Here is a 21,959-nt window from a genome sequence, read left to right as displayed (position 1 = left end):
TCACTGTGATCTTTGTAAATCAAGTGTTATGCCAAGCAGGCAAAACTGATTAAATTACAACTGTTTTTTTATGCATTGAAGTCCCCTGGTTTCACATTTTTATGTATACATGGCTGCCAGATATTTATTTATATGGACACATCAGCTCTTAGACATGTAACCATGCTATCTCCTCAGGCTCTTAGCAACCAACTGAGATAGTTTGAGTGCTGGAGGCTTGGTCAATCATTAACATTGCAGGTCAGCACTTGCATCATACACTATGCATCACTCTTAGCATATGTAATCAGAGAGTCTGTATGCAAATCCATGTGAACTTGCGATTACTTCTTACTCTGACTTGCACTATTTGCTAACTGCACAAGCTGGATGGTAAGAAATGGTGAACTGTGCTCTGTGTTTTGTAAACTAGGACAACATAAACTTGGTAACAAACATCCAACTAATCACAGTTTCCTGCCGAGTTTCCAGCCATGCAACTGAAGCTATATGCAATAATTCTTCATGACTGACACTTAATAACAGTAAGTGCAGCAGGTGCAGAGACCAGTGTGCAGATTACCAGATTACAGCTTAGTGAATGGTAGACTGCATAAAAGTGTGTGTGTGTGTGTGTGTGTGTGTGTGTGTGTGTGTGTGTGTGTGTGTGTGTGTGTGTGTGTGTGTGTGTGTGTGTGTGTGTGTGTGTGTGTGTGTGTGTGTGTGTGTGTGTGTGTGTGTGTGTGTATGCACATGTGTTTGTGTATGCACACATGCGGGGCATTTGTGTGCGCGTGTCTCTGTGTGTTTGCTGTGATCCAGGTAATGGTCTTTTCACATCTACCTTCCTAACAAGATCAACAGCCTCCATCTGGCTACTGTGCTCTCAGCTCATAACAGGCAAATAAATGCCTGGTTTGTTAAAGTAGGGCAAACTGATGCTGTCAGAATATACACAAAAGGAAAAGTACAACATTGTGCCCTTCTGTAGACTGCTCAGAAGCTCAAACCTGTGGCAAAGCTGATGAATGAGCCTGACAGACTGTCTCATTGGCTTCATCAGTGATTAAAAAGATATACGGCATAGATAATGACTTCTTTAGACATTATGAGTTAGTCATTTGCGTGCACATGTGTGTGTTTTACAGTATATAAACACATGGCACAGAATGAATGATAAACAGTACACATACACATACTAAGCTTGGAAAGTTCAGTTTGAAACTCAAATGCAGACACTGAGCAATTAAAAAAAAAAATACAACATGCAAAAACATATTTTGGTGAATGGCAAAGTTGTTACAGCAGCTGTTATTTAAAAGAAAAGCATTAAAAGTAAATTCAAGTTTCACATAGTAAAAAATCTGCATTTGTTCCTTTTGAGGTTTAATTATTCTGTCTGGGTCTTTGCAGTAGCATAGCTGGCCAAGAGTTAGCTGTGGGCAACACTGCAGTCCCCTTGTGTCAGTTACAGGCTCCAGATAACAAGCAAAATAATCGTCCAGGAACACTTACTGTACTGTTCAGTGCAGTGTCTGATAATTTGCCTCTGTGTCCAGTCTCTGCATCACTCCACCATCACATCTGCACACGGGTTTCCCAGTGATACGACGGTAGGAGTTTTCCTGTTAACAGATAGTGCTCTCTCTCCTCTCTCTCTCTCTGTCTCTCTTTCTTTCCCTCTCTCTCCACAACTCCACCAGTTGCCCTATAAGGAAAACAATCATTTCACATATATCACATATCTGAATACATGCCCTTACAAATAGAGTTAAAATATATATATATATACCTGGGATGATTAACAATTATCAATTGCATGCACTAACAGATGTTTTTTTGTATAATCTACTATGAGACACAACAATAATCTGGAATACTTACATGAAATTTATTTTCAGTATCAGGCAATCAGTATGAGGGAATAAAAATGTCCTGGAAATCTCGTTACTGTGATCAATCACCAACATGGAGCTCTGCACTAACCTGCATTTCCTGATGAGTGAAATGTCATCTGCTTACCTGCTCTGACCTGAAGCACAGAGCTGATCAGAAACTATGCTCCTGAACCTGCTGCTCAGGCACAAGCTAGCACACAACGGTAAGTGAGGCAGAGTCTGCTTTTCATCCAGACAATTGGCTGTGATGGTAGCAGCACCATAATTCATGGCTAATGGCTTGGCCAGGGCGAGGAGGGGGCCAGCAGCAGCAGGCGTGGGTAGGTGAGACCAAAGAAGCAGAGGCTTTTTGTCTTCTATTCTCCATTTTAATGGGTCCAATGCTACACACTTGTAAAGCTACACTTTAAAAAGAAAATAACAAGAACACAGGGAGTGGCAAGAAAATGATAAGACATATGGCCATGACTAACTATTTTTAGTTATTACTTATTATTATTATTATTATTACACCTCATTTAACTTACTTTCATTCTGGTAGTCAAGAAATGGGAGTTTGATTTATTTTTTAAGGTGGACGTTTCCATGGCTTTGATTTTTGTAAGCCACAGGATGCAGGAAACATTCAGCATCAGTACTCTGTGGCCTCCATGTTTGTTAATACAGACAAGGAAGTAACAGAAACATTTTAAATGGTGGAACAGATAGTTTGTACAATGAGTAACATCACATTTGCCTAATCTAGGGCAATTATACATTAATTTATAACAATAAATTATAGTACAGTATAGAATAGTACAGAAATAGCTAATAAGTAAATTACTGTTTAATTAAAGAGCACAAAACATAAAAAGGAGGCAATACGAACAAAGGACACAAAATTTTTGCTTGTTTTATTAAATTCTTTTATTATTATTTTGGCAGAGAGCAGGTGTGTGTGTGTGTTTGTGTGAGAGACACAAAAAAAATGGACAGAGAGAAAAAGGGGCCGCAAGGGTCAGAGTACTGAAATCCTTTTGATATTTCAACTGGGAAGCACTCAACTGTTTGTTTTGATATAGAGTGCTGTTCTGACTTGAGATTTTATTGTGACAACTGTTGTACCTTATTCTTAATATAACACATCTAACCTGTTTTGTGCACTTTGAATTAGTTAAGCAAATGGTGCAAGTTGTGATCATGGAAACATATATGTTAAACTACCTTATTTTGATTTGGATATGACAACTATGGGTATATCACTAAAATCCAAATGTGTTAGGTGTGTGTGTGTGTGTGTGTGTGTGTGTGTGTGTGTGTGTGTGTGTGTGTGTGTGTGAGAGAGAGAGAGAGAGAGAGGTTAATCAGTATTTCTTATCTGTCCCATGCTGCCTCCGTGTGGCCTTTTCCATTTTCCTTCTGTTCAGTTTGTCTTATACAATCTATGGTCATGGTCTGCCGATGAGTCTCTCATCTATTCCTTTTTACGTCACGTTTAAATTGATCAAATTGCTCGTTTTTTTTTTTTTGTTTTTTTTTTTAATAATGTGTCTGATAAAATGTTAAATTTCACAAAGACGCTCTAGTGCAGAGGTGTCCAAACTGTTCCACAAAGGACAGTGTGGCTGCAAGTTTTTGTTCCAACCAAGCAGCAGCACACCAGACTTGACTCATTTAATCAACTGATCTCTGTCTTCAGACAGTTGATTGGTCAAACTGTGTGCTCTTCATTGGTGGGAACAAAAACCTGCAGCCACATGGCCCAGTTTGGACACCCCTGCTCTAGTGGTTAGGACTGGTCCAGTTAAAAGACCAACCTGACAAGTCGGCAGTTTCGACAGTTTCAGGGAGTTTAATATTTTAAATAGTTTATTTCTCAGGCCTGCTGGAAAGTCATAACTTGCATTTTAAAAGACTGGTGAGTGATTAACAGTAATTATAAAGTACACACATTATTCGTCATTTTAAGTAGTTTGTTGAAAGTGCGTATTTAGCTAGTGCAATAACTCACTGTCAGCTGGGCTAAGTGTGGAGCGAATTTTAAAAGGGCTAACTACATAAACCTAGCTTAAACCTTAGCTAGCTAGTCTGGGTACCGGGACTCAGTTAAGTATTGTGAGTTACCAGATCGTGTCTTAGCTAGGTCAGTACACCTGTAAGGTTAGCGAAACATTGCTGCGGTTAGCAAACAGGGAAAACGGGTGAAAATGAGTTTCGTCATTTTGTTTGTTTGTAGCACCCGCACCCCCCACACCACCCAGCAGGTATAATTTTACTGAATAACAATATAGTACGTTCCCCAGCAAAGTAAGTAACCACAGGACTGTAGCCTAACACCGGTCAGGTTAATTAGCCATGATAACAGCTACCTAGCATTAAGTAGTTATTTTTACAGTACAGTTAAGTTAGGTACGGTTTAATGTTAATCAGCTGGCTTTAAGCGGTAGAAAGAGCTAAGAAAGGCTTTAGTGATTTAGCAAAGGTCAGCCCCATTTAACTCTTTTTACTCTGTTTATTAATTAGCCATGCATTCAAGGCCTAAGGTAAGCTCAGACCATGCAGAGAATAATTCTCTACCGGACCAGCTTCCAACTCTACTAAAAGAAGTTTCATTGCTGTGACACTAGATGTCAGCCTCCTCAAGTCAGCTACAGCATGTCTATTGTGGACTGAAATCACTGTATGTAGTTTCTTCTTTTTCTGCCTTTCCAGAGTGATTTTTGCCTGCTTTCTGCTTAAAATCTGCAGTTGCCTCTGTCAGACCTGACTTACAGCTACTATCTTTGTCAGTTTTACTGTAAAGGGAATTTAACACAGAATGACATATTGTAAAGTATTTCTCAGCACTGAATAAGTAACATCAATAATACTTTTAGCATATGGGTTTAGTTCAGTTCCCACACCTAAAATTCTACCCACTGTTGGCTTTATACTGCCTAACTTACCAATCCTCCATCTTCAGGTTATGTCAAGTTAAATCAACACCTGGATGTACTGTCGTAGCCGGGGCATTGCTTCAGAGAGAAGCCACAGGATGACACCATGGTGAGCACCTTTTTCTCTTACCATTAAAATGACATTTAAATTGTAAATAATGTTTTCAAACAGCAGACAACTTTAGGTAGCAGACAGTGCACCGGTGCTCTATTGTATGATTCTATATTGTTTATAATTGTGAACTTCAGCCCTGTTATAAAATAAACAGATGGTTCATTGTGTTTCTGTTCACTGTGGCTTTAGGTGAGGCTGTGTTGTAACCATCAGCAGGTGAACAGCACCTCATCTCAGTAGTGTTATAAAGTTATAAAATGCTTTATTATTTCTTCATGCTGCCTTTGGTTGAATTTTATTACGTGCTTTTATCCAATAAAAATATAACATTTAATGTCTGAACAGAGGATCTGTGTAATTTAACTATTATAAAAAATGATCTGTGCAGTGTTTCCACACAAGCTTAATCAACAATATCATCATCATCACTCCATTTAGATAAACTGAATATTTCATTGTTGAACAGTTCATGGTTAATGTGCTTTTAATGGCAGTTAATGTGATTGTTGAGGTCATAATAGATCTAATTATTAACATGTCTAACAATGACCCAATACAGGCCTGTGCAGATGAGCTGCTTCTGTTTGACTATTGTCAGGGGGTTCAAGTGTCTGTCTGTGCTGAAATGTTGGGAACCTCTTCTCCCTTCCGTACCCCACTGACCTAGATTTCAATTGTTTTCTTCCTGAGACAATGGGAGAAATGGTTTCATAACTGAACACAATACCTGGGTGTTATTCAACACGATTGTTGTTCAGGTTCTCATTGTGATGTGATTTTGTGCTGAGTATTGTGTGTTTTCTTTGTGCAACCTGCTCAAGCAGTCAGCCAGTGACGAGCCTGTGCACCTCACAGTAAATCACTTGTAAACGGTTCAACAGATGATTTTGCATTCACATAAATTTCTGCTGTCCGGCTTGTAAAGTCACTGCTGTTTCACAGCACACATCTTACATGAGCTGTTAAACATGTTACCAAACATGAAAACCTCTTCTCCCTCCAACAGTTTGGTACATAACAGTTTTAACCTGAGAGACACTTGTCTAGGCCTAAAAAACCCAGAATTAACCCTGACTTTATCCCATTTTAAATGGGCACATTTACAATCATCAGGAAGAAGGTTTCATCTTTGTTCGGCACTGTTTGGTTCTGACTTGAGGCATTAACAGCTGACCTCTTCCCAAAGCTCTGAAGGACCTACTGGTTTATATTCATCCGGCAGATAATGTGGCCTGAGGTTGTGTGGTGATTTAAACATGATGTAGATAAATTAGTTAATGTTGACAAATGTTTGTGACTTCTTATTTTATTTGAAATCTGTCAGGAAAACCTAGTGAGACTGCCAAAATAGAAGGTGTTTGTAATCTTTTAACTAGCAGTGGTAATGATTAAATGTAGCCACCACTGTAAAAGAGTAGATGAGGTTAGAACATCACTAGCTGTAGAGAGAGAGATACAGGCCGACAGAGCAGAAAAGAGAGGCACAGTGCTGCATGCTTGGTGGATAGATGAAGGAAGAGTGAGCAGAAGGCAAATTAATCAAAGGACATCAAAGGGAGATGGATGGAGGGAGGGAAGGAATGAAAGAGTGCCGCCCGTTTGTCCCATGGCGATCCCGCTCCGCTCCGCCTGAGTCTGCTCTCAGATCTCTGGGCCATTGTGCCGCACGAGTGCATGGAGGGGGCTGGGGCACCGTGCACATAACAAAACATATACATACCATCCAACGTCTGAAAGTAAGGCTCGAAAAGGAAGAAACTTAACTTTTATATCATCTCAGACTCCTCAACCTCTTTATTCTGTCTCTGAAGCCTGTTTGTGTTTCTCATCCCTGCATACGTGCAGTTGTTTGTAGCCTTTCACCATCAAAGCATTTGAATTCACTAGACTTGGCTGCACAGACTTTGACTGAAACACACAGTCACACACTCTCTAACACGTACTGTATGTTGTTGTCAGTGTGAACTCTGCTGTCAGCGTTGGCTTGTGGCAGCAGTGGACGGCTCTCTTTGATAATGCCCTGCTAGATTCGGCTGCCGCTCTTTTTATCGTTCAGCCAGTTAGTTGGCTCAAAGTTGACTCCAATTTGTGCTCCTACTTTGGGTTACCGGTCAGCACAGACTTCTTTCTGTGCCCATGTAGACTGTGACCATGCCCCCCGTCTATTGCTGGTGAATGTACAGAACATTTTGTTTATATCAGTTTTATGCCTGAATCAGTTTGCTCACACGTATTTACTATCCAGTGCTGTATTTTAACAATAATATGCATTGAATTGCATCTGAATTTCTCAAATAATAATTAGATTAATACTGGTTTTTATCAGATGAGTGACATGCCCTTTGACTCCAAATGGAGTCAAAGGGCATGTCACTCATGGATCACAGCAAACTTGTGCAGCTGATTTATCATGCATTACGTACAGTATTATATGTACGTATATCTTGTATTTAGAGCTGTGATCTGTTTCCATCTTGTTGGTATTTTTAAAGTACATAGTGGTTTTACAAAATTAAATTTTACTTTGTTTGAATCTGCATGCAGAAATTGAGTCGATATGCTATCCTTTTAGGTGCATTTACCTTCATCAAAATAGCTGGTGGTCATAATGGTTTGCACATTCACTCTAATATTGTTTAGGTTTACCTGTAACTAATGTTATTAGCTAATGTTATGAACTGTAAATCTTGAACATGACAAGCTATAGTAATCACACACATTAAAAAATTTCAGATGTAAAGATTTAGACACATATTAGTTGTTGATTTTTCAGAGATTTGTTCACTTTTAGTGATGTGTTTCACTTAAAAAAAAAATAAATAAAAGCACTATGAACATGTATTATTTAATCAGGCCTCTAATATCTGTTCTAACAAGACTCAAATGTTTTGTCTGAAAGTCAGTTTGTCAGTTCTACTTTAGCTTCAGCAGGTGCCATGATAAGAAATATAAAACTAGTTGACAATCAAATGTGAGAAACTACAACAAAAAAAAGTTTTAGTTTGTTCAATGAATAATTTCTTCTGTACTTGAAAAATACATCATATTCATAAGCACTCTTTTAATGTATTATCTTTATGTAACAAAAGCAGAGTTCAGCAGAGAAAGACAAAAGTGATGTGAACTGACAATATTTTAATGGGGGGGATAAAAGACTGTAAGTGATCAATGGAGGCGGCGGCCAAGTGATGCCCGGGGGACGGCTTTGATGTGGGCATCCTCAGAGGGACGCCGTGGACAATGCCCTCTTTGAGGGGCATGCAGAATGGCAGACACTTCCCTCTCCCTCTCTCCCGCTCTCTCACACTCTGTCACTCAGCCTCCCTCCATCTCCTGCTCGCACCGCTCACGCTTTGACTCTTGGGTTCAGACGCTCGTTGACGTCTCTCTCGCTGTACATTCCTCTACTCCAGTGTCACATCAGCCCATAGCCTTATCTGCGTAACTTTCTCCCTCTTCCTCTCACATTAATTAATTCAAACAACACCCCCTTCCCTGCCGCCCAGCCAATCACTTCGCCTTCCCCTTCCCCCCCTCCCTCTCTGTATCTCTCTCTCTCTCCCTCCCTCTGTCTCCTTTCATAGAACCAAACCTCTTTGTAATGTCCAGCCTTGGCAAGTTGTGCCCGATTTGCTGTCACAGTCTTAATGAATTCATCTGTTTGTGTATTGGCCATGGGAGCATTTCTCCCTCCCCCCCGTTCCCTTTTACTGGTGTTCCCCTGGGGACTCTATATATACAGGGACAACTCCAGGCACCTATTGTTCCTCTAAGTAAACTTGCAGACAGATGCCCTGCACCACAGTGTGGGAGAGAGCCCAGAGAGTCAGGAGGAGGGAGACAGTTAGAGATTGCAGAGAGCCACCAGACAATAAGGACCTGGAAACACCGTGGGCTAGCCATATCTCCAGCACCTCTGCACCCTCCTCAGTCATCCCGCGTGTCTCCTGCGTGTTTGCTTGTTGTCATTGTCGAGTGGAGGTCTGATGCTCTGACACCATGCTGCTGCTGATATCACTGCTGCTTATGGGGCTGGACTGCTTGCTGGGAGCTCCGACAGGTAGAGAGGTCTACAGGATGCCCCAGAGCGCACTCAAAGGTACATTTCTCTAAACATGCAGTCGTTTTTCCGTTGATTCTTAATCACGTCAATGTGTGGTAAGAGTAGCCCCGCCTCAACATAAGAAGCATGGGTTTTGCAGACATACTCAGAGGTGAAGCTAACCAATTAAAAATGGTTTAGGGAAACATACAGCAGCTGTGCTTTAAATGTTCTTGCTGGCAAATTCTTATCTTTTAATTAAATGGATCATTAAGTAGAACTCTGCAAACTGACACTGGTGATGCTGTGATGCTTCACAAGCATTAACATCTCTCTAGGAGTTCAGACACCTGGTGGTCCTTCTCGCCTCCGCCCCACTCTATTAGCTTAAATTTTTAAGTGCCATGCACATATCTGGTGCAAGTTGTTTTGTTTTGGGCAAAAAATTGACGCATGAAGGAATTCCTGGACTCTTGAGGTGTGTTATAGACTTACGTTCTTATTTAAATGGGGTGATTGCCCTTATGTTTGGATAAATATACAGTGCTGTGTTCTAATGAGGAGCCGCAGGTGTTCAGCCTTAAACATAGTAATACAACACACTGTAACGCAGCAAAACTCTTGTTACACCCAGCACCGGACTTCATGAACTGTCTGGGATGTTATCACTTGTATGTTTTTGTCTTCTTTAGCCTGCACTGTCTCAGACACAGTTGTCATAGAGCTGCTGCAGAGTAACTTGTCAAATACTGCAGTAGACAGAGCACAGTGATGAAGGACCTCTGGCCTTCTCTGGGTGAAGTGCTGAGTACAGCAGAGCCTTCATACAAGTGGCTGGTGATGGCAGTGTGTGTTTGGAGTGTTTAGAACAAGGGACTCGGGGTCCCAGCCGCCCCAGGGCTGCCAGCCCGTGCCCCTAGGGCCTGTCCCTGCCCGCCAGCCTCTGCCCGCTGAGCCCTGGCCTTCTAATTAAGTCTTCAATCAGCATTGTTGTTGTTAGTGGCCTATCCTGTGATGTGGTGCGGCACAGAGGGGGGCTGCAGGGTTGGCGGCCCGATTGAAGTGTGTCTGTAGAAGCCTCACCAGCGCGCTGAGCGTGAGCTAGCTTCCCTAACACGCTGCCAATGAGCTCAAAGAGCAGCATGAGAAAAAGGGGGCTACTCACACACATACCAGAAAGCTGCACCGGTTCATGCTAATGCTCGCATACACACATAGTGTTCCCACAGCAAATCGCAGTCTTCTATGTAATGAATGTAAATGTCCTTCCTATTAGCTTGTTGCATATTACTTTTCAAAACTGTGATAATTTTGTCAGGATTTAGCAAACCTCTGCGCTTGTATTCATCAAAGATCTATTAGTCTGAGAAGCGGTATTTGTCCAGAATTGGTCCCTGGAGTCTGACACTAATATCAATAATAATAATAATCAATAATAATAATGATCTTTTCATAAATAAACATTTTTGATGAGAAGCTGTTCAATTTGGTTATTGATGACCAAGATCTGTACTAACTGGGACAGCTGATAAACTGTGTGATGGAGACACTACTACTTATCTTTGTCTTTTAAGGTAACTGATATTTCTTGTTAGAATCATACAACATACGCACAGATTTTGCTATGTCGACCTGGATCTGGTATGCATGGCTGTGTCCTTGTCCATGTCTTCCCCCCTCTCTCAGCAGATCCCTTCCTCTTCCCAGCTTGTCTCATATTTTTTAATATTTAAAATTTTCCATTCCTTCTTTTCTCCTTCTTCCTGTCCTCGGCTGCAGCCTTGTCCGATCGTGGTACCGTGGTTCTAGAGGCCGCCATGACTAGTGCCCTGTCTGCTCTCGAGCGTGCATCATCTGAGAGAAGCCGGGCTGAGGCTGGCTGCCGGGGCTGTGTCCCCTGCCTGTTTCAGGACTGTGGACAATTGTCTGGGTCCTGCTGTAAGTACAACATTACTCTTGCCTCCCTTTTCATACTTGAGCATCTCTGGGCCACATTGTCCAGTGTCAGCACTGAAGGATTTCTTGGAACATCTTTAACTCCCAGGTCTCCCTGTTTTGTCCAACAGCGTCTCCTGCCAGTGCCTTATCAGAGCCCAGCTGTGACGCCATCAGTAAGGCCCAGAAGCTTCAAGATGAAGCAGAGCGGAGCTGGGCTCTGAGCCAGGCCTGTGCGTACTACCAGCATCGCTGCCCACCTGGTGAGCTGGACAAGGAGAGCTGCATCAGGATCATGGGTGAGAGCTGCAGCGCCCGCGTCCTCCAGTGCAGCCTGCTTAACACAATGCAGAACCTGGAACCTGCTACGCAGACCCATGCACAGGGTGAGGGGATTCATGTGATCACAAAGAAGTGTACATGTAATCATACAGATCATTTTTTAGGCACAAAGATAACCTTTTATTCCACAAATTGGCATTGGCTTAAATATTATTATTATTATTATTATTATATATTATGTTGTCCACAAAAAGAAGAATTTGCTGCATTTCTTAACCGTCAGTGTCTCCCTCTGTCCCAGCAGCAGTGTGTGGTCAGAGGTCGTCCACTGTGCAAAACATCACGCAGCCCCGCTCCAGGATTGTGGGCGGCTCCCCTGCTCCTCCAGGCAGCTGGCCCTGGCTGGTCAACCTGCAGCTAGATGGTGGCCTGATGTGCGGAGGGGTCCTGGTGGACAGCTCCTGGGTGGTTACTGCTGCGCATTGTTTTGCCGGGTAAGTCTGCATGTGTCAGTGTGTCCTGCAATTGTAGTGAGATTTTTGATTTCTCTTTAGTATTTGAAATTATTGTACTTTTTCCCCTCCTCTCACACCCTGTTTCTCTTATTTTTTCTGACCTCCGCAGCAGCCGTAGCGAGAGCTACTGGACGGCTGTAGTGGGGGAGTTTGACATCACCAAGACTGATCCAGATGAACAAGTTCTCAAAGTGAACCGCATCATCCCTCATCCCAAGGTAACCACCAGTCAACCAGTCAAAATCAGTCAGTAATCAAGTCATTCAGGCAATCAACCAATAAATCAAACTCTCTCCTCCTTCTGCAGTTCAACCCAAAGACCTTTAACAATGATATAGCCCTGGTAGAGCTGACATCACCAGTGGTCTTGTCTGAGCACGTCACCCCAGTGTGTCTCCCCTCTGGCATGGAGCCCCCTACTGGCAGCCCATGTCTAGTGGCAGGCTGGGGCTCCCTCTATGAGGGTGAGTGGAGGATGAATCACATGGATTTTCACTTACAGAATATGTACTGTTGATGAAGACTGCAAGTTTCCACATTTGTTTAAATATTGAAACCTTTCAATACTTAATGTTTCTGTGTGTATTTTTTTTTCATTTATAGATGGCCCATCTGCTGATGTGGTGATGGAGGCCAAGGTTCCCCTGCTGCCTCAGAGCACCTGTAAAAGTGCCCTTGGGAAAGAGCTGGTCACCAACACCATGCTGTGTGCCGGATATCTCTCCGGAGGCATCGACTCCTGTCAGGTGGGCAGAGTTTCTGAGAGTTAGTGTCCTTGTTTTCAGCTCTCCCAGGTCTTATTTGGGAGTTGCGTTTGTCGGTGACACTTTTTAGAAACACCCAAGCTTCTAAAAAAAATTGCAATTTCTTAGGACAAACCAGCTTTTAAAATTTTTGCTGGATTTTTTTCTGTCATCTGTAGGGAGACTCTGGAGGTCCCCTGATCTACCAGGACCGAATATCAGGTCGGTTCCAGCTGTATGGCATCACTTCCTGGGGAGATGGCTGTGGAGAGAAGGGCAAGCCTGGAGTCTACACACGGGTTTCTGCTTTTTCGGACTGGATTCAGGCTGAGATACAAAGTGAGTTTCAACCAACCAGAAAGTGCCATGGAAACTAAAATATTTTGACTCACATCCTTGGTGTAAATATTAAAATACTATCTACAATACTACAATAAATGCTTATCTTTTTAAGAGTCGTTTGGGAGCCGGGAGCCAACATGTCCAGAGCTTCTTAAGACAACAGAAATGACAGAGGAGGAACAAAGGTCAGAATTCAGCTCTCTCTGTCGCTTCTACACCCTGACCTGCCCCCCTGGTCAGTCTGCCAGCGCTTGCAGCCGAATGGCCGAGGACAAATGCCTCACCCGCTTCAAGAAATGCCGTAAGTAAAAATTTAAGTAATGTTCTGACTGATAAATATAATATGGAACAAAAACTACTTTCAATGTACCATATAATCTTTCTTTATTTTGAAATTATGCTGTAATGCAGAGGTTTCTGATCTTCTGCTCATTCTCTGCCATCTAGAGATGCGTTCGTTCCTGCAGACCCTGTTGGACCTACTGCAGAGAGCCGAGGACTACATCAGGGACAAGGTGGACTTGACCTTCTTCACCCAGACTCTTCCTCAGCTTGTTGAGCACATCTACAGCACAGCTTTCACTCACACCAGAGAGAGGAGGGACCTGGGGCTAAGCCAGTGTCTCACACAGATTGAAGGTATATAAGTGACAGTTTGTTGCTGCCCAGATGTATAGAAAACACATATATAACCAAAGAAACACTCCACACAGTACAAGTCTCTTTCTCAGGTGCAGTAGTACAGTAAGAAATTGTATCGTCGGTCACTGTTGTAACAGGTGTTTTATTACTTGCAGAACAGCTAGGTGGAGCTGTGGTGCCTGAAGAGCAGGGTCCTGCTCCAGTTCCTCCTGCCTTATTTAAAGAGGTGGGCCCTTTGGTGGAGGACTGGGAGAAATACCTGAGAAACATGGCTGAGGACCTGGACAAACAACACACTGACACATCCACAGACATCTCCTCCACACCAACAAGACAGGAGCACGACATTTTCTTACAGGTCAGTTATTTGGTGATGGATTGATGAAGGATGTTGTTGCACAGATTGATGTTTGAAAAAAAAAAAAAAAAAAACAACTACTTTCAAAATCACTATCAAAATCAGTAATAGTTAAATGAGTAGGTTTAACTACAATTTAATATCAGCCTTTATGTGTTTAAGTAAAGTGCATGACTTATTGTAGTATAGTGTCTAGATGTGGGTTTATTTTAAGCTAATCTAAATATCCAACTGTATTTGAACGTGCCATCTCCAGACTGAGGACTCCTCAGTGCATCAGCTAGAGGGAGAATATCGATCTGTTATCTCAGCTCTGCGCTTCAAACTGGACTCCATCGCTGCTCCTCCCGTCCTGCATTTGGAGTCACCTATCGCTCCACCCGTTCCCACTTCCTCCTCCTCTGAGGACTCCCAGCAGCCTTGGTCACTTCTAACAGCCTTGATGAATGAAATTCAAACATTAAGGACACAAGATGAGACTGTGTCAGAAGACGCATCACAAAGTGAAACCTCACCCGACAGAGACTCTTCTCCTGATGTAACATGGAGCGCCACATCCCAGGATTTTACTTTTGTCGAGACCGGAGAGAGAACAGATTTAAAATCCTTAGCGTTACCACTTCCTGTTCAGTCAACAACTGTCGTACAGACTGTCTCTGAGAGTGAGCATGCAGAGATGACCGCTGACCCCAGACAGACTTCTCATGCTGTAAAGGGTTTAAGTTTACAGAGAAAATACAGGAGCCTTCTTCGCAAGAGGCAGACCCCTGGAGCCAATGGGAAAAGTATGTTCCACAGCCAGTTCTGACAGAACTGTCATTAAATAACTTTAAATCGTTTATAACTGTGCCATGTTCTATGTTATATCTCAAATGATTTTTTTTCCCCTGTAGTTTGTCCTGGAGTGAGAGAGTCCTCACAGCAAGTCAGCCAAGTCAGAGACTCATACAGATGGGTCCTAAGCATCCCAAACAAAAACCTGCGCATGAATTTCCAAGAGGTAAAATATGATTCAAGATAGAGAAGTTAAGATAAGTAAATGTGTCCTGGTTGGAGGAGACAACTGCATCATTTTAATAACTTTTGAATTGCTCCTTTAATTGGGTCCGTCTTTTGTTCAGGTGTTAGTTGATCTGAGTTCCAAGAATGATCGAGGACTCTATCAGGCGCGGGTCAGAGCAGTAGTTGGAGGACGACCTTTGACCTTCTACAGTCTCGTGGGCCTGGAGAACGAGTCATTCTACCGCAGTGTACCAAGGATCATCGCTGTGGCACTGGAGGCTCTCAAGACTTAACTTCATCATAACAGCAAGTGAGATAACATGAAAAATAAAAGAAAGACTCAAATGAGAGATGACGGCACAAAGACTCTCAAAGAGACGTGAAAGCACCAGAAAGCCCCTGTTATGGGACAGAGACGCACAAAAAAAAAAACAACGCACATTCACACAAACTTTACTTCTTTACTTCTGTCGTCTCCTGTGAAAAGCATCATTTCGGTTTCCCTGTCTGAGAGCCTGACATTGGCTCTAAATGAAAACACGATCGTGAATGTATCGACCCAACTATCGACCACCCATCACACCACAGGGTTTTTCTTTTTTTAATGTGGTTGGAGACGCAACCTTGTCTAACTTATGAATCTGTACAAAATGATAAGTTATTCATATTGTCATTGTCTTTTGCAAAGGTTGAGCCTCTTGTGATACACTCAGACTGTAAATATTATTCATGGTATCTTTATTCCTACCATATTTATTTGTATAGAGAAAAAAAATCCTTTGTATTTTTGTAAAAAAAAAAAAAAAGATTATATTAAAATAATGCTATTAATGCTATGGCATTTTGTGGTGATCTGTAGTTATGTAATTCCACATTAAACTTCTGATGTGTGATATTCACATTAGCCAACGCTAATGCTACTAATCCTGCAGTATTTTGCCTTCACAGTTCTGCTGAGACCTCTTGAGACAGGTTTTTGATGCCGAACGGTTCCTCTCATGACCCCAGGTTGACCTTAGTCCTCTGACCCTGCAAAGCTAAGCTTTCCCATCAACACAACAGCTGTTGTGCTGCAGTACCTCCCTGATTTCTCTCCTTATTTCCAGGATGGGGAATTGTAACCGGACCCAGAACTAGGCTGACCTTTAGAGTCTCTTTATTGTTCTGTCAGAACATTTCAAGTCCAGGCAACTGTTGCTTGAGGAAGTGACACTCACTCACTCATTGTAGATAAGTCCCACTTTTGCTTTGTGTTGACTGTCCTCCACGCTGTGGTCACCAAGTCTCAGCTTCTGTTTGATCTGTCCGATCGTGCTGGTGATTGGCTGAATGAGCGCAAATAAGCCAAAGTAACCTCACTTGTAATATGTGCCCCACTAATCTCTGGTGATTTTTCGGCCAGTTAAAGCCCTAAAATAGGGATATGCAAGGATATGACTGTAACAGCTGAGTAAACACACACACATTCTTCTGTTGCAACAACTCCTTCCTCTGACTTGTTTGTTTTGTTTATGTCTGTGTGGGAAGTGTTCAGTATCATGGCAGGAGCACAGTATTTTATGGTAGCAAAATATATTATTTTTTGACTTACACACACACACAGGCACACAAACACATTAATCATAGGCCACAAATGTGTCAGCAACCTCCACAGAGCCTGGTCAGTCATCACAGCGGGTGTGCTGTAAATGGACGAGACTTATCACCTGTTCTCTCGTCCACTGTACGGCTTTTTTTACTTTCTGGCTCGCAGACACACACAATGTTGCTGCTGTCTCCTTCTCTTTATCGTCTAATCTTTCTGCCCGTAATCCTTTTACTGTAGAGAAAGCATTTAACCGTGGACACTGATGGAAAAAGCTGTTAGCTAGCTTATTATAGAAGCACCACTGTGCTAAATTTGCCCTCAAAGAGTCCATGAGTTATTTTATTTTCTCCATGTGGACGCTTGAATGACAGTAGCCAGGTGCACGGAACAGAATTACAATACAGTATGTGTTTTGATGGTGTACCTTAACACTGGAGGGCAGCCATGTACTGAGTACAATTCCCAAACTATGTGCATGTCATGTACCCAGTGTGTGTGTGTTGTGACAGCTGGCTATGCAGTACTGGAAATACACTCTTGCATTTAACCCTAACAATCATCAACTCCCCCACCAACCTCCAACCATTCCTCTGAACCTCAACCCTCCCATCACCCCAGGCCCTTACTTCTGCTGGGAAACACACACACACACACACACACACACACACACACACACACACACACACACACACACACACACACACACACACACACACACACACACACACACACACACACACACACACACACACACACAGAGAGAGACTGGCCAGGTGCCAGTAACTCCATCAAGTAGCGTCCGTGTGCATCAGATTAGTGATCACAGCTTTGTCTCGAACAGCGAGGCATAAACACACACACACTGATGGATTCTGGACCTCCGCTCTCACTGTCACTCTTCATAAGGGTGTTTATGATTTGTGCTACAGGTAGGAACGCTGGTTAATCAACCTGCTGCCACATTTGGTAGAAATGATACAGTGTCTTGTTAGTTCCTAGCAGTCTGCATGGTGTGGTGTAAATTTGTGAAGCCAGATATTTAGATTTTTTTTTTTTTTTTTTTTTTTTTGGACTCAAAACTGTGATGACGTGGTATGGAATACAAACACAGTACAAAATACAATAATGATCTGTTCCTGCATTTAACTGTTCTTACATTTGTACTGTGCAGTGTCTGGGTAAATAAGACAAAAATTGGAGTGGACTTCATGCTGATTCCAGTTTTACCGTCATTATACCTGAGGGACCATTAGATTTTGTTGCCGCTGTAATGTCCCCATACAAAAGGGTTGAAATTACTGTAATACCAGACATCAGCCAAATACTGCACTGGCAGCATTGGTTTGTGGTTGAAGTTTGACAAACAAAAAAGCCACTTATACAAATTAATCAACTTGTTTTGGTCAGCTTGCTCTCTTTGGTCTGTGGGTTTGTCTTGCACTTCATGAAATCATGTTTTAATCTTATTTTTGCTATATTTAATGGCATAGAAAGAACCTGTCTTCTTTATTCCTGTACTAATTTAGTTTGTATTCCAACAAATTCTCGTGTGAAAAAAAAATGTGTTTGTAGGATGCCCCCCCAAAAACAGGTCTTTCAAACCTCACACCTCCTGGTTTTAATGGAAGGCTTTCTGTTAACAATGTAATGTCTTAACTCCTCATGACAAGCAAACTGAACTAAATATGTAAAACTGAACTAAATATGTAAAATTGTAAATTTTATGTAAATGGTCCTGGCCCTTGTGGTTTGTCCGCAGCAAATGCAGTCAACCTCGAAGGGGAGCTTTTCAAGGATTTGATGAAGGGCTACAACAAGAACGTTCGGCCCATGGAGAAGAGTGGGGACATCACTCAGGTCCTCATCAAGATGACGCTCACTAACCTCATTTCACTGGTGGGTAATTTTTTTCTCCCCTTTTGATTAGTGCCAGTGGCTGCATAGGCTTTTGAGTTAACGTTGTCCCTGCAACTGTCTCTCCTCAGAATGAAAAGGAGGAGGCCCTGACGACCAGCGTCTGGATAGAAATGGTAACCACACACACACACACACACACACACACAGTTTTTTTTTGTCTGCTTTGCAATTATGGTAAATTTTATCATCATATGAAAACGTGGCCAAAAGTGAAACAGTGTTTTTGTATGTAGCAATGGTGTGACTACAGGCTCAGATGGGACCAGCCACCCAGGTCAGCCCTGTATGGGAACATCACCTCTAAGCTACGTGTCCCCTCCAAGAGCATCTGGCTGCCAGACGTCATACTGGAGAACAAGTGAGCTTATCAACCTTCACACATGAACATGTTTAAAATAAGCCCCAATATTTGTTCTGTCAAGAAGCCAATTAAGTGAGAAGAATAACTAACAAGCTTTATCACAGACTGCATTTGCTAAATATACAAATGTCTTCTCTTCTTCCCTCTGGTCTGCAGTGTGGATGGACAGTTTGAGGTAGCACTTTACTGCAATGCACTTGTCTCTGCTGATGGCTGCGTGTACTGGCTACCTCCTGCCATCTACCGCAGCGCTTGCACCATCACTGTCAACTACTTTCCCTTTGACTGGCAGAACTGCACCATGGTCTTTCGGTGAGTAGAGACATGTTTAGTGGGTTTGAGGACTGCCCAGTGAACAGTGCATGTAAAGTTACATTACGTGCAAAACACAAAGTACTTTAAGGCTATTAGAAATATGAACTTCACTACTACTTTATTGATCCCCACATTTTACAGCAGCACAGAGAAATACACTGAGACATTGGGAAACAGATGAAGTATTATTGGAATTAAATCAATAAAAATAAGATAAAAGCTAAACAAAATATTACAAAATATTTGACTATATAAAATAGGATTCAAAAAGAAAAAATGAAATAATGTAGATATTTTAATTCTTCTTATTCTGCTACTCCCATATAAATAATAACATGAAGCATTTAGAAAAGGTTCTGAGATTTAATATAAGGAGCTGAAATTGAACAGTTAAAAATTTACAAATTAAATGAAACAGAAAACCTTAAATTAAAAGCTTTCATTATAACCTCAGCAGTTCTAAAATCCTAGTTACAGCCCTGTTTGTTTACTTGTCAGGTTCCTTTGTACTAAGACAATTCACAGTGTCCAAAGCAGGGACCGTGCTTCCTTCATTCACGGTCCCTTTTCACCATGCTGTCTTGTAAAAGTGAATAGATGGTTGTGTTCGTTGTGGAGACAGACCACATGTGTTCTCCCTGTGTGCAGCTCTCAGACTTACAGTGCCAATGAGATTGAACTGGTTCTCAAGGAGGAGGATAACCACACACTGGAGTGGGTGGATATTGATCCAGAAGCTTTCACAGGTAAATTAATTGATAACCCACATGAAATATTTAAATGATGGATTTAAAATCATTTACACAAAATAAAGCCAGCACCGCAATTATCTAAAGTTCTGTTGGATGTTTTTTGTTTTTGTTTTTTTTTTCGCAATGAAAACTGAATGAAAACTTAGAGAATGGCGAGTGGGTCATCAGACACAGGCCAGCTAAGAAAGTGATCAACGCTCAGTACACTAAGGATGAGCTGGAGTATCAGGAGGTGGTCTTCTTCCTCATCATCCAGCGAAAGCCCCTTTTCTATGTCATCAACATCATTGCTCCCTGCGTGCTCTTCTCTTCCCTTGGTCTGCTTGTCTACTACTTACCTGCTAAAGGTCTGTTTCCTCGCTTTGTGGAGGCTAATCCTGGGTAGCCAGACCTCTGTCTCAGCAACCTCGAATTTTCTCAGGATTTCTAATGTCAAATTCGCTGAATACTGGTTGTGTTTTGGTTTTTGCAGCTGGTGGTCAGAAGTGCACAATGTCTATTGCAACTCTTCTGGGCCAGACCGTGTTCCTCTTCCTCATCGCTAAGAAGGTTCCAGAGACTTCAAACGCAGTGCCTCTTATTGGAAAGTAAGCTCATGTGCATCATTCAGTTCAGAGTCTACTGCCGACTGAAAGCAGTTCTAAAAAAGATGTGATTCATAACCCTATGGCCGCAGGTACCTGATGTTCGTGATGTCAGTGACCACCATGGTCGTGATGAACTGCGTGATAGTCCTCAACGTATCCCTGCGAACCCCAAACACTCATGTAATGACAGACAAAGTCCGAAAGGTGAGTGTGAGGCCAGACCATCTCTTTTCTAAGTGGAATTTCCATTAAGCAGCTGCTGAATGAACATACTGTGAAGTCCATGTCAATCTATTTGGCACTGGATTACCCTTTGACCTGCTGTCTCTTTCAGATCCTCCTTAACATCCTGCCACGACTGCTGAGGATGCAGATGCGACCCTGGACACCAAACAATGACAAAGCTTCAGAAACTGGAAATGGGGAAACTCTGTCTAGAGACAGGAACAGTGTGTTCCTGGTTCCCTGCCGACGTCGCAGCTCCATGACCCTCATCACCAAGGCAGAGGAATATGCCATGAAAACAGCTCGGTCCGAACTCATGTTTGCCAGACTCAAAGAAAGAAATGGATTGATGAAATCGGTATTAGAGAAGCTACGTAAGTATTTCAATGAGTTTGAATGTGTGCATGTGAAAAGCGTGTTTCCCCTTGTAACCGTATGAAGATCTGGTCTGTTTTGGACCCAGATGAGGGGTTGGAGGGGGGCACAGCTGAGCAGCTTGGTGCCAGTCTGGCAAAGGCTTCTCCAGAACTACAGCAGTGTGTGGCATCCTGCAGACACATAGCTGAGACTGCACGGCAGCAGAGCAACTTCCAGAATGTGAGCCCTGCACTTACATATTCACTCGTCTTCTCAGGTTTAAATCAGCATTTTACGATCATTTAAGTCTTTTTTCTTAAATGCAGGAGAATGAAGAGTGGTTCCTGGTAGCCCGGGTGATCGACAGGGTTTGTTTTATCATCATGACGTTGGTATTTTTTATTGGTACTATCGGGATTTTCCTGATGGGGCACTTCAACCAGCCTCCCACCTCACCTTTCTTTGGAGATCCAAAAAAGTATCTCCCTCCATCAAGCAATTTCACTGATATAACTGAGAATGGGATGGGAGCAGATTTCCTGGGGTGAACCACGAGGAAATCACTGGATTTCATCACTTTAAAGTTGAGATCTGACAGCATCTGTCAGTGATCTTTCACTAAAGAAGGGAGAAGATACCACTGTATGTATTTTCTGCACTGGTGTGAGTTGCTAATGCGGATGTGTGGACTATCGCAGAGCTTAAGTCGAACATGCTTGTTCATGGAGAATAAGGATCTACTGCACTTGTGTGGATTCCATGCTTGATCCATGACGACCTTACGACTGGTCTCAGTCGTAAGGTTACGTTAATGTGGTAATGTTGAATTCATTGTCAGCACAATGCTCACTGCAAGTTTACTTTTTGCAAATGAATGCTTTCATCAATAAAAGTACTACTGTAATCTTGTGATTACACAATTGACTGTCTCAGAAATTTGTTAATCCTGTGTTTGACACCTTTTTCAAGGCAAATTTCGAGAGCACTGAACCCCACCCCTCCCTCACCCAGGCTACCCCCACAACACAGGCCCACTGCGCAGCCCCCCACCTCTGGAAGCAGGATTTCAATTACATGGCTGAGTGGTGC

The 21,959-nt window shown here is 42.4% G+C and overlaps 2 protein-coding genes across 2 annotated transcripts; both read left to right on the top strand.

The window, feature by feature from the left end:
- Positions 1–11,135: 11,135 nt before the first annotated feature.
- prss56 (serine protease 56) lies at positions 11,136–15,061 on the top strand. Its single transcript, XM_041055186.1, has 12 exons — positions 11,136–11,270; positions 11,468–11,660; positions 11,791–11,899; positions 11,989–12,145; positions 12,285–12,427; positions 12,604–12,763; positions 12,879–13,067; positions 13,214–13,405; positions 13,564–13,766; positions 14,023–14,551; positions 14,660–14,766; positions 14,888–15,061. Exons 1-12 carry the CDS (start codon positions 11,180–11,182, stop codon positions 15,059–15,061), a joined length of 2,247 nt encoding a protein of 748 aa, XP_040911120.1. The 5' UTR covers positions 11,136–11,179.
- A 2,086-nt stretch (positions 15,062–17,147) lies between these two features.
- chrng (cholinergic receptor, nicotinic, gamma) lies at positions 17,148–21,905 on the top strand. The gene is made up of 12 exons (XM_041055304.1): positions 17,148–17,285; positions 18,116–18,252; positions 18,342–18,386; positions 18,507–18,631; positions 18,791–18,946; positions 19,598–19,695; positions 19,848–20,048; positions 20,174–20,288; positions 20,378–20,492; positions 20,623–20,887; positions 20,977–21,110; positions 21,197–21,905. Exons 1-12 carry the CDS (start codon positions 17,222–17,224, stop codon positions 21,416–21,418), a joined length of 1,677 nt encoding a protein of 558 aa, XP_040911238.1. The 5' UTR covers positions 17,148–17,221; the 3' UTR covers positions 21,419–21,905.
- Positions 21,906–21,959: the final 54 nt, after the last annotated feature.

The sequence above is a fragment of the Toxotes jaculatrix genome, chromosome 14 (assembly GCF_017976425.1).
Source record: "Toxotes jaculatrix isolate fToxJac2 chromosome 14, fToxJac2.pri, whole genome shotgun sequence".
NCBI lineage: Eukaryota > Metazoa > Chordata > Actinopteri > Toxotidae > Toxotes > Toxotes jaculatrix.
Note: the sequence above shows the minus strand (reverse complement) of the source record. Positions and strands in the feature narration are given on the sequence as shown.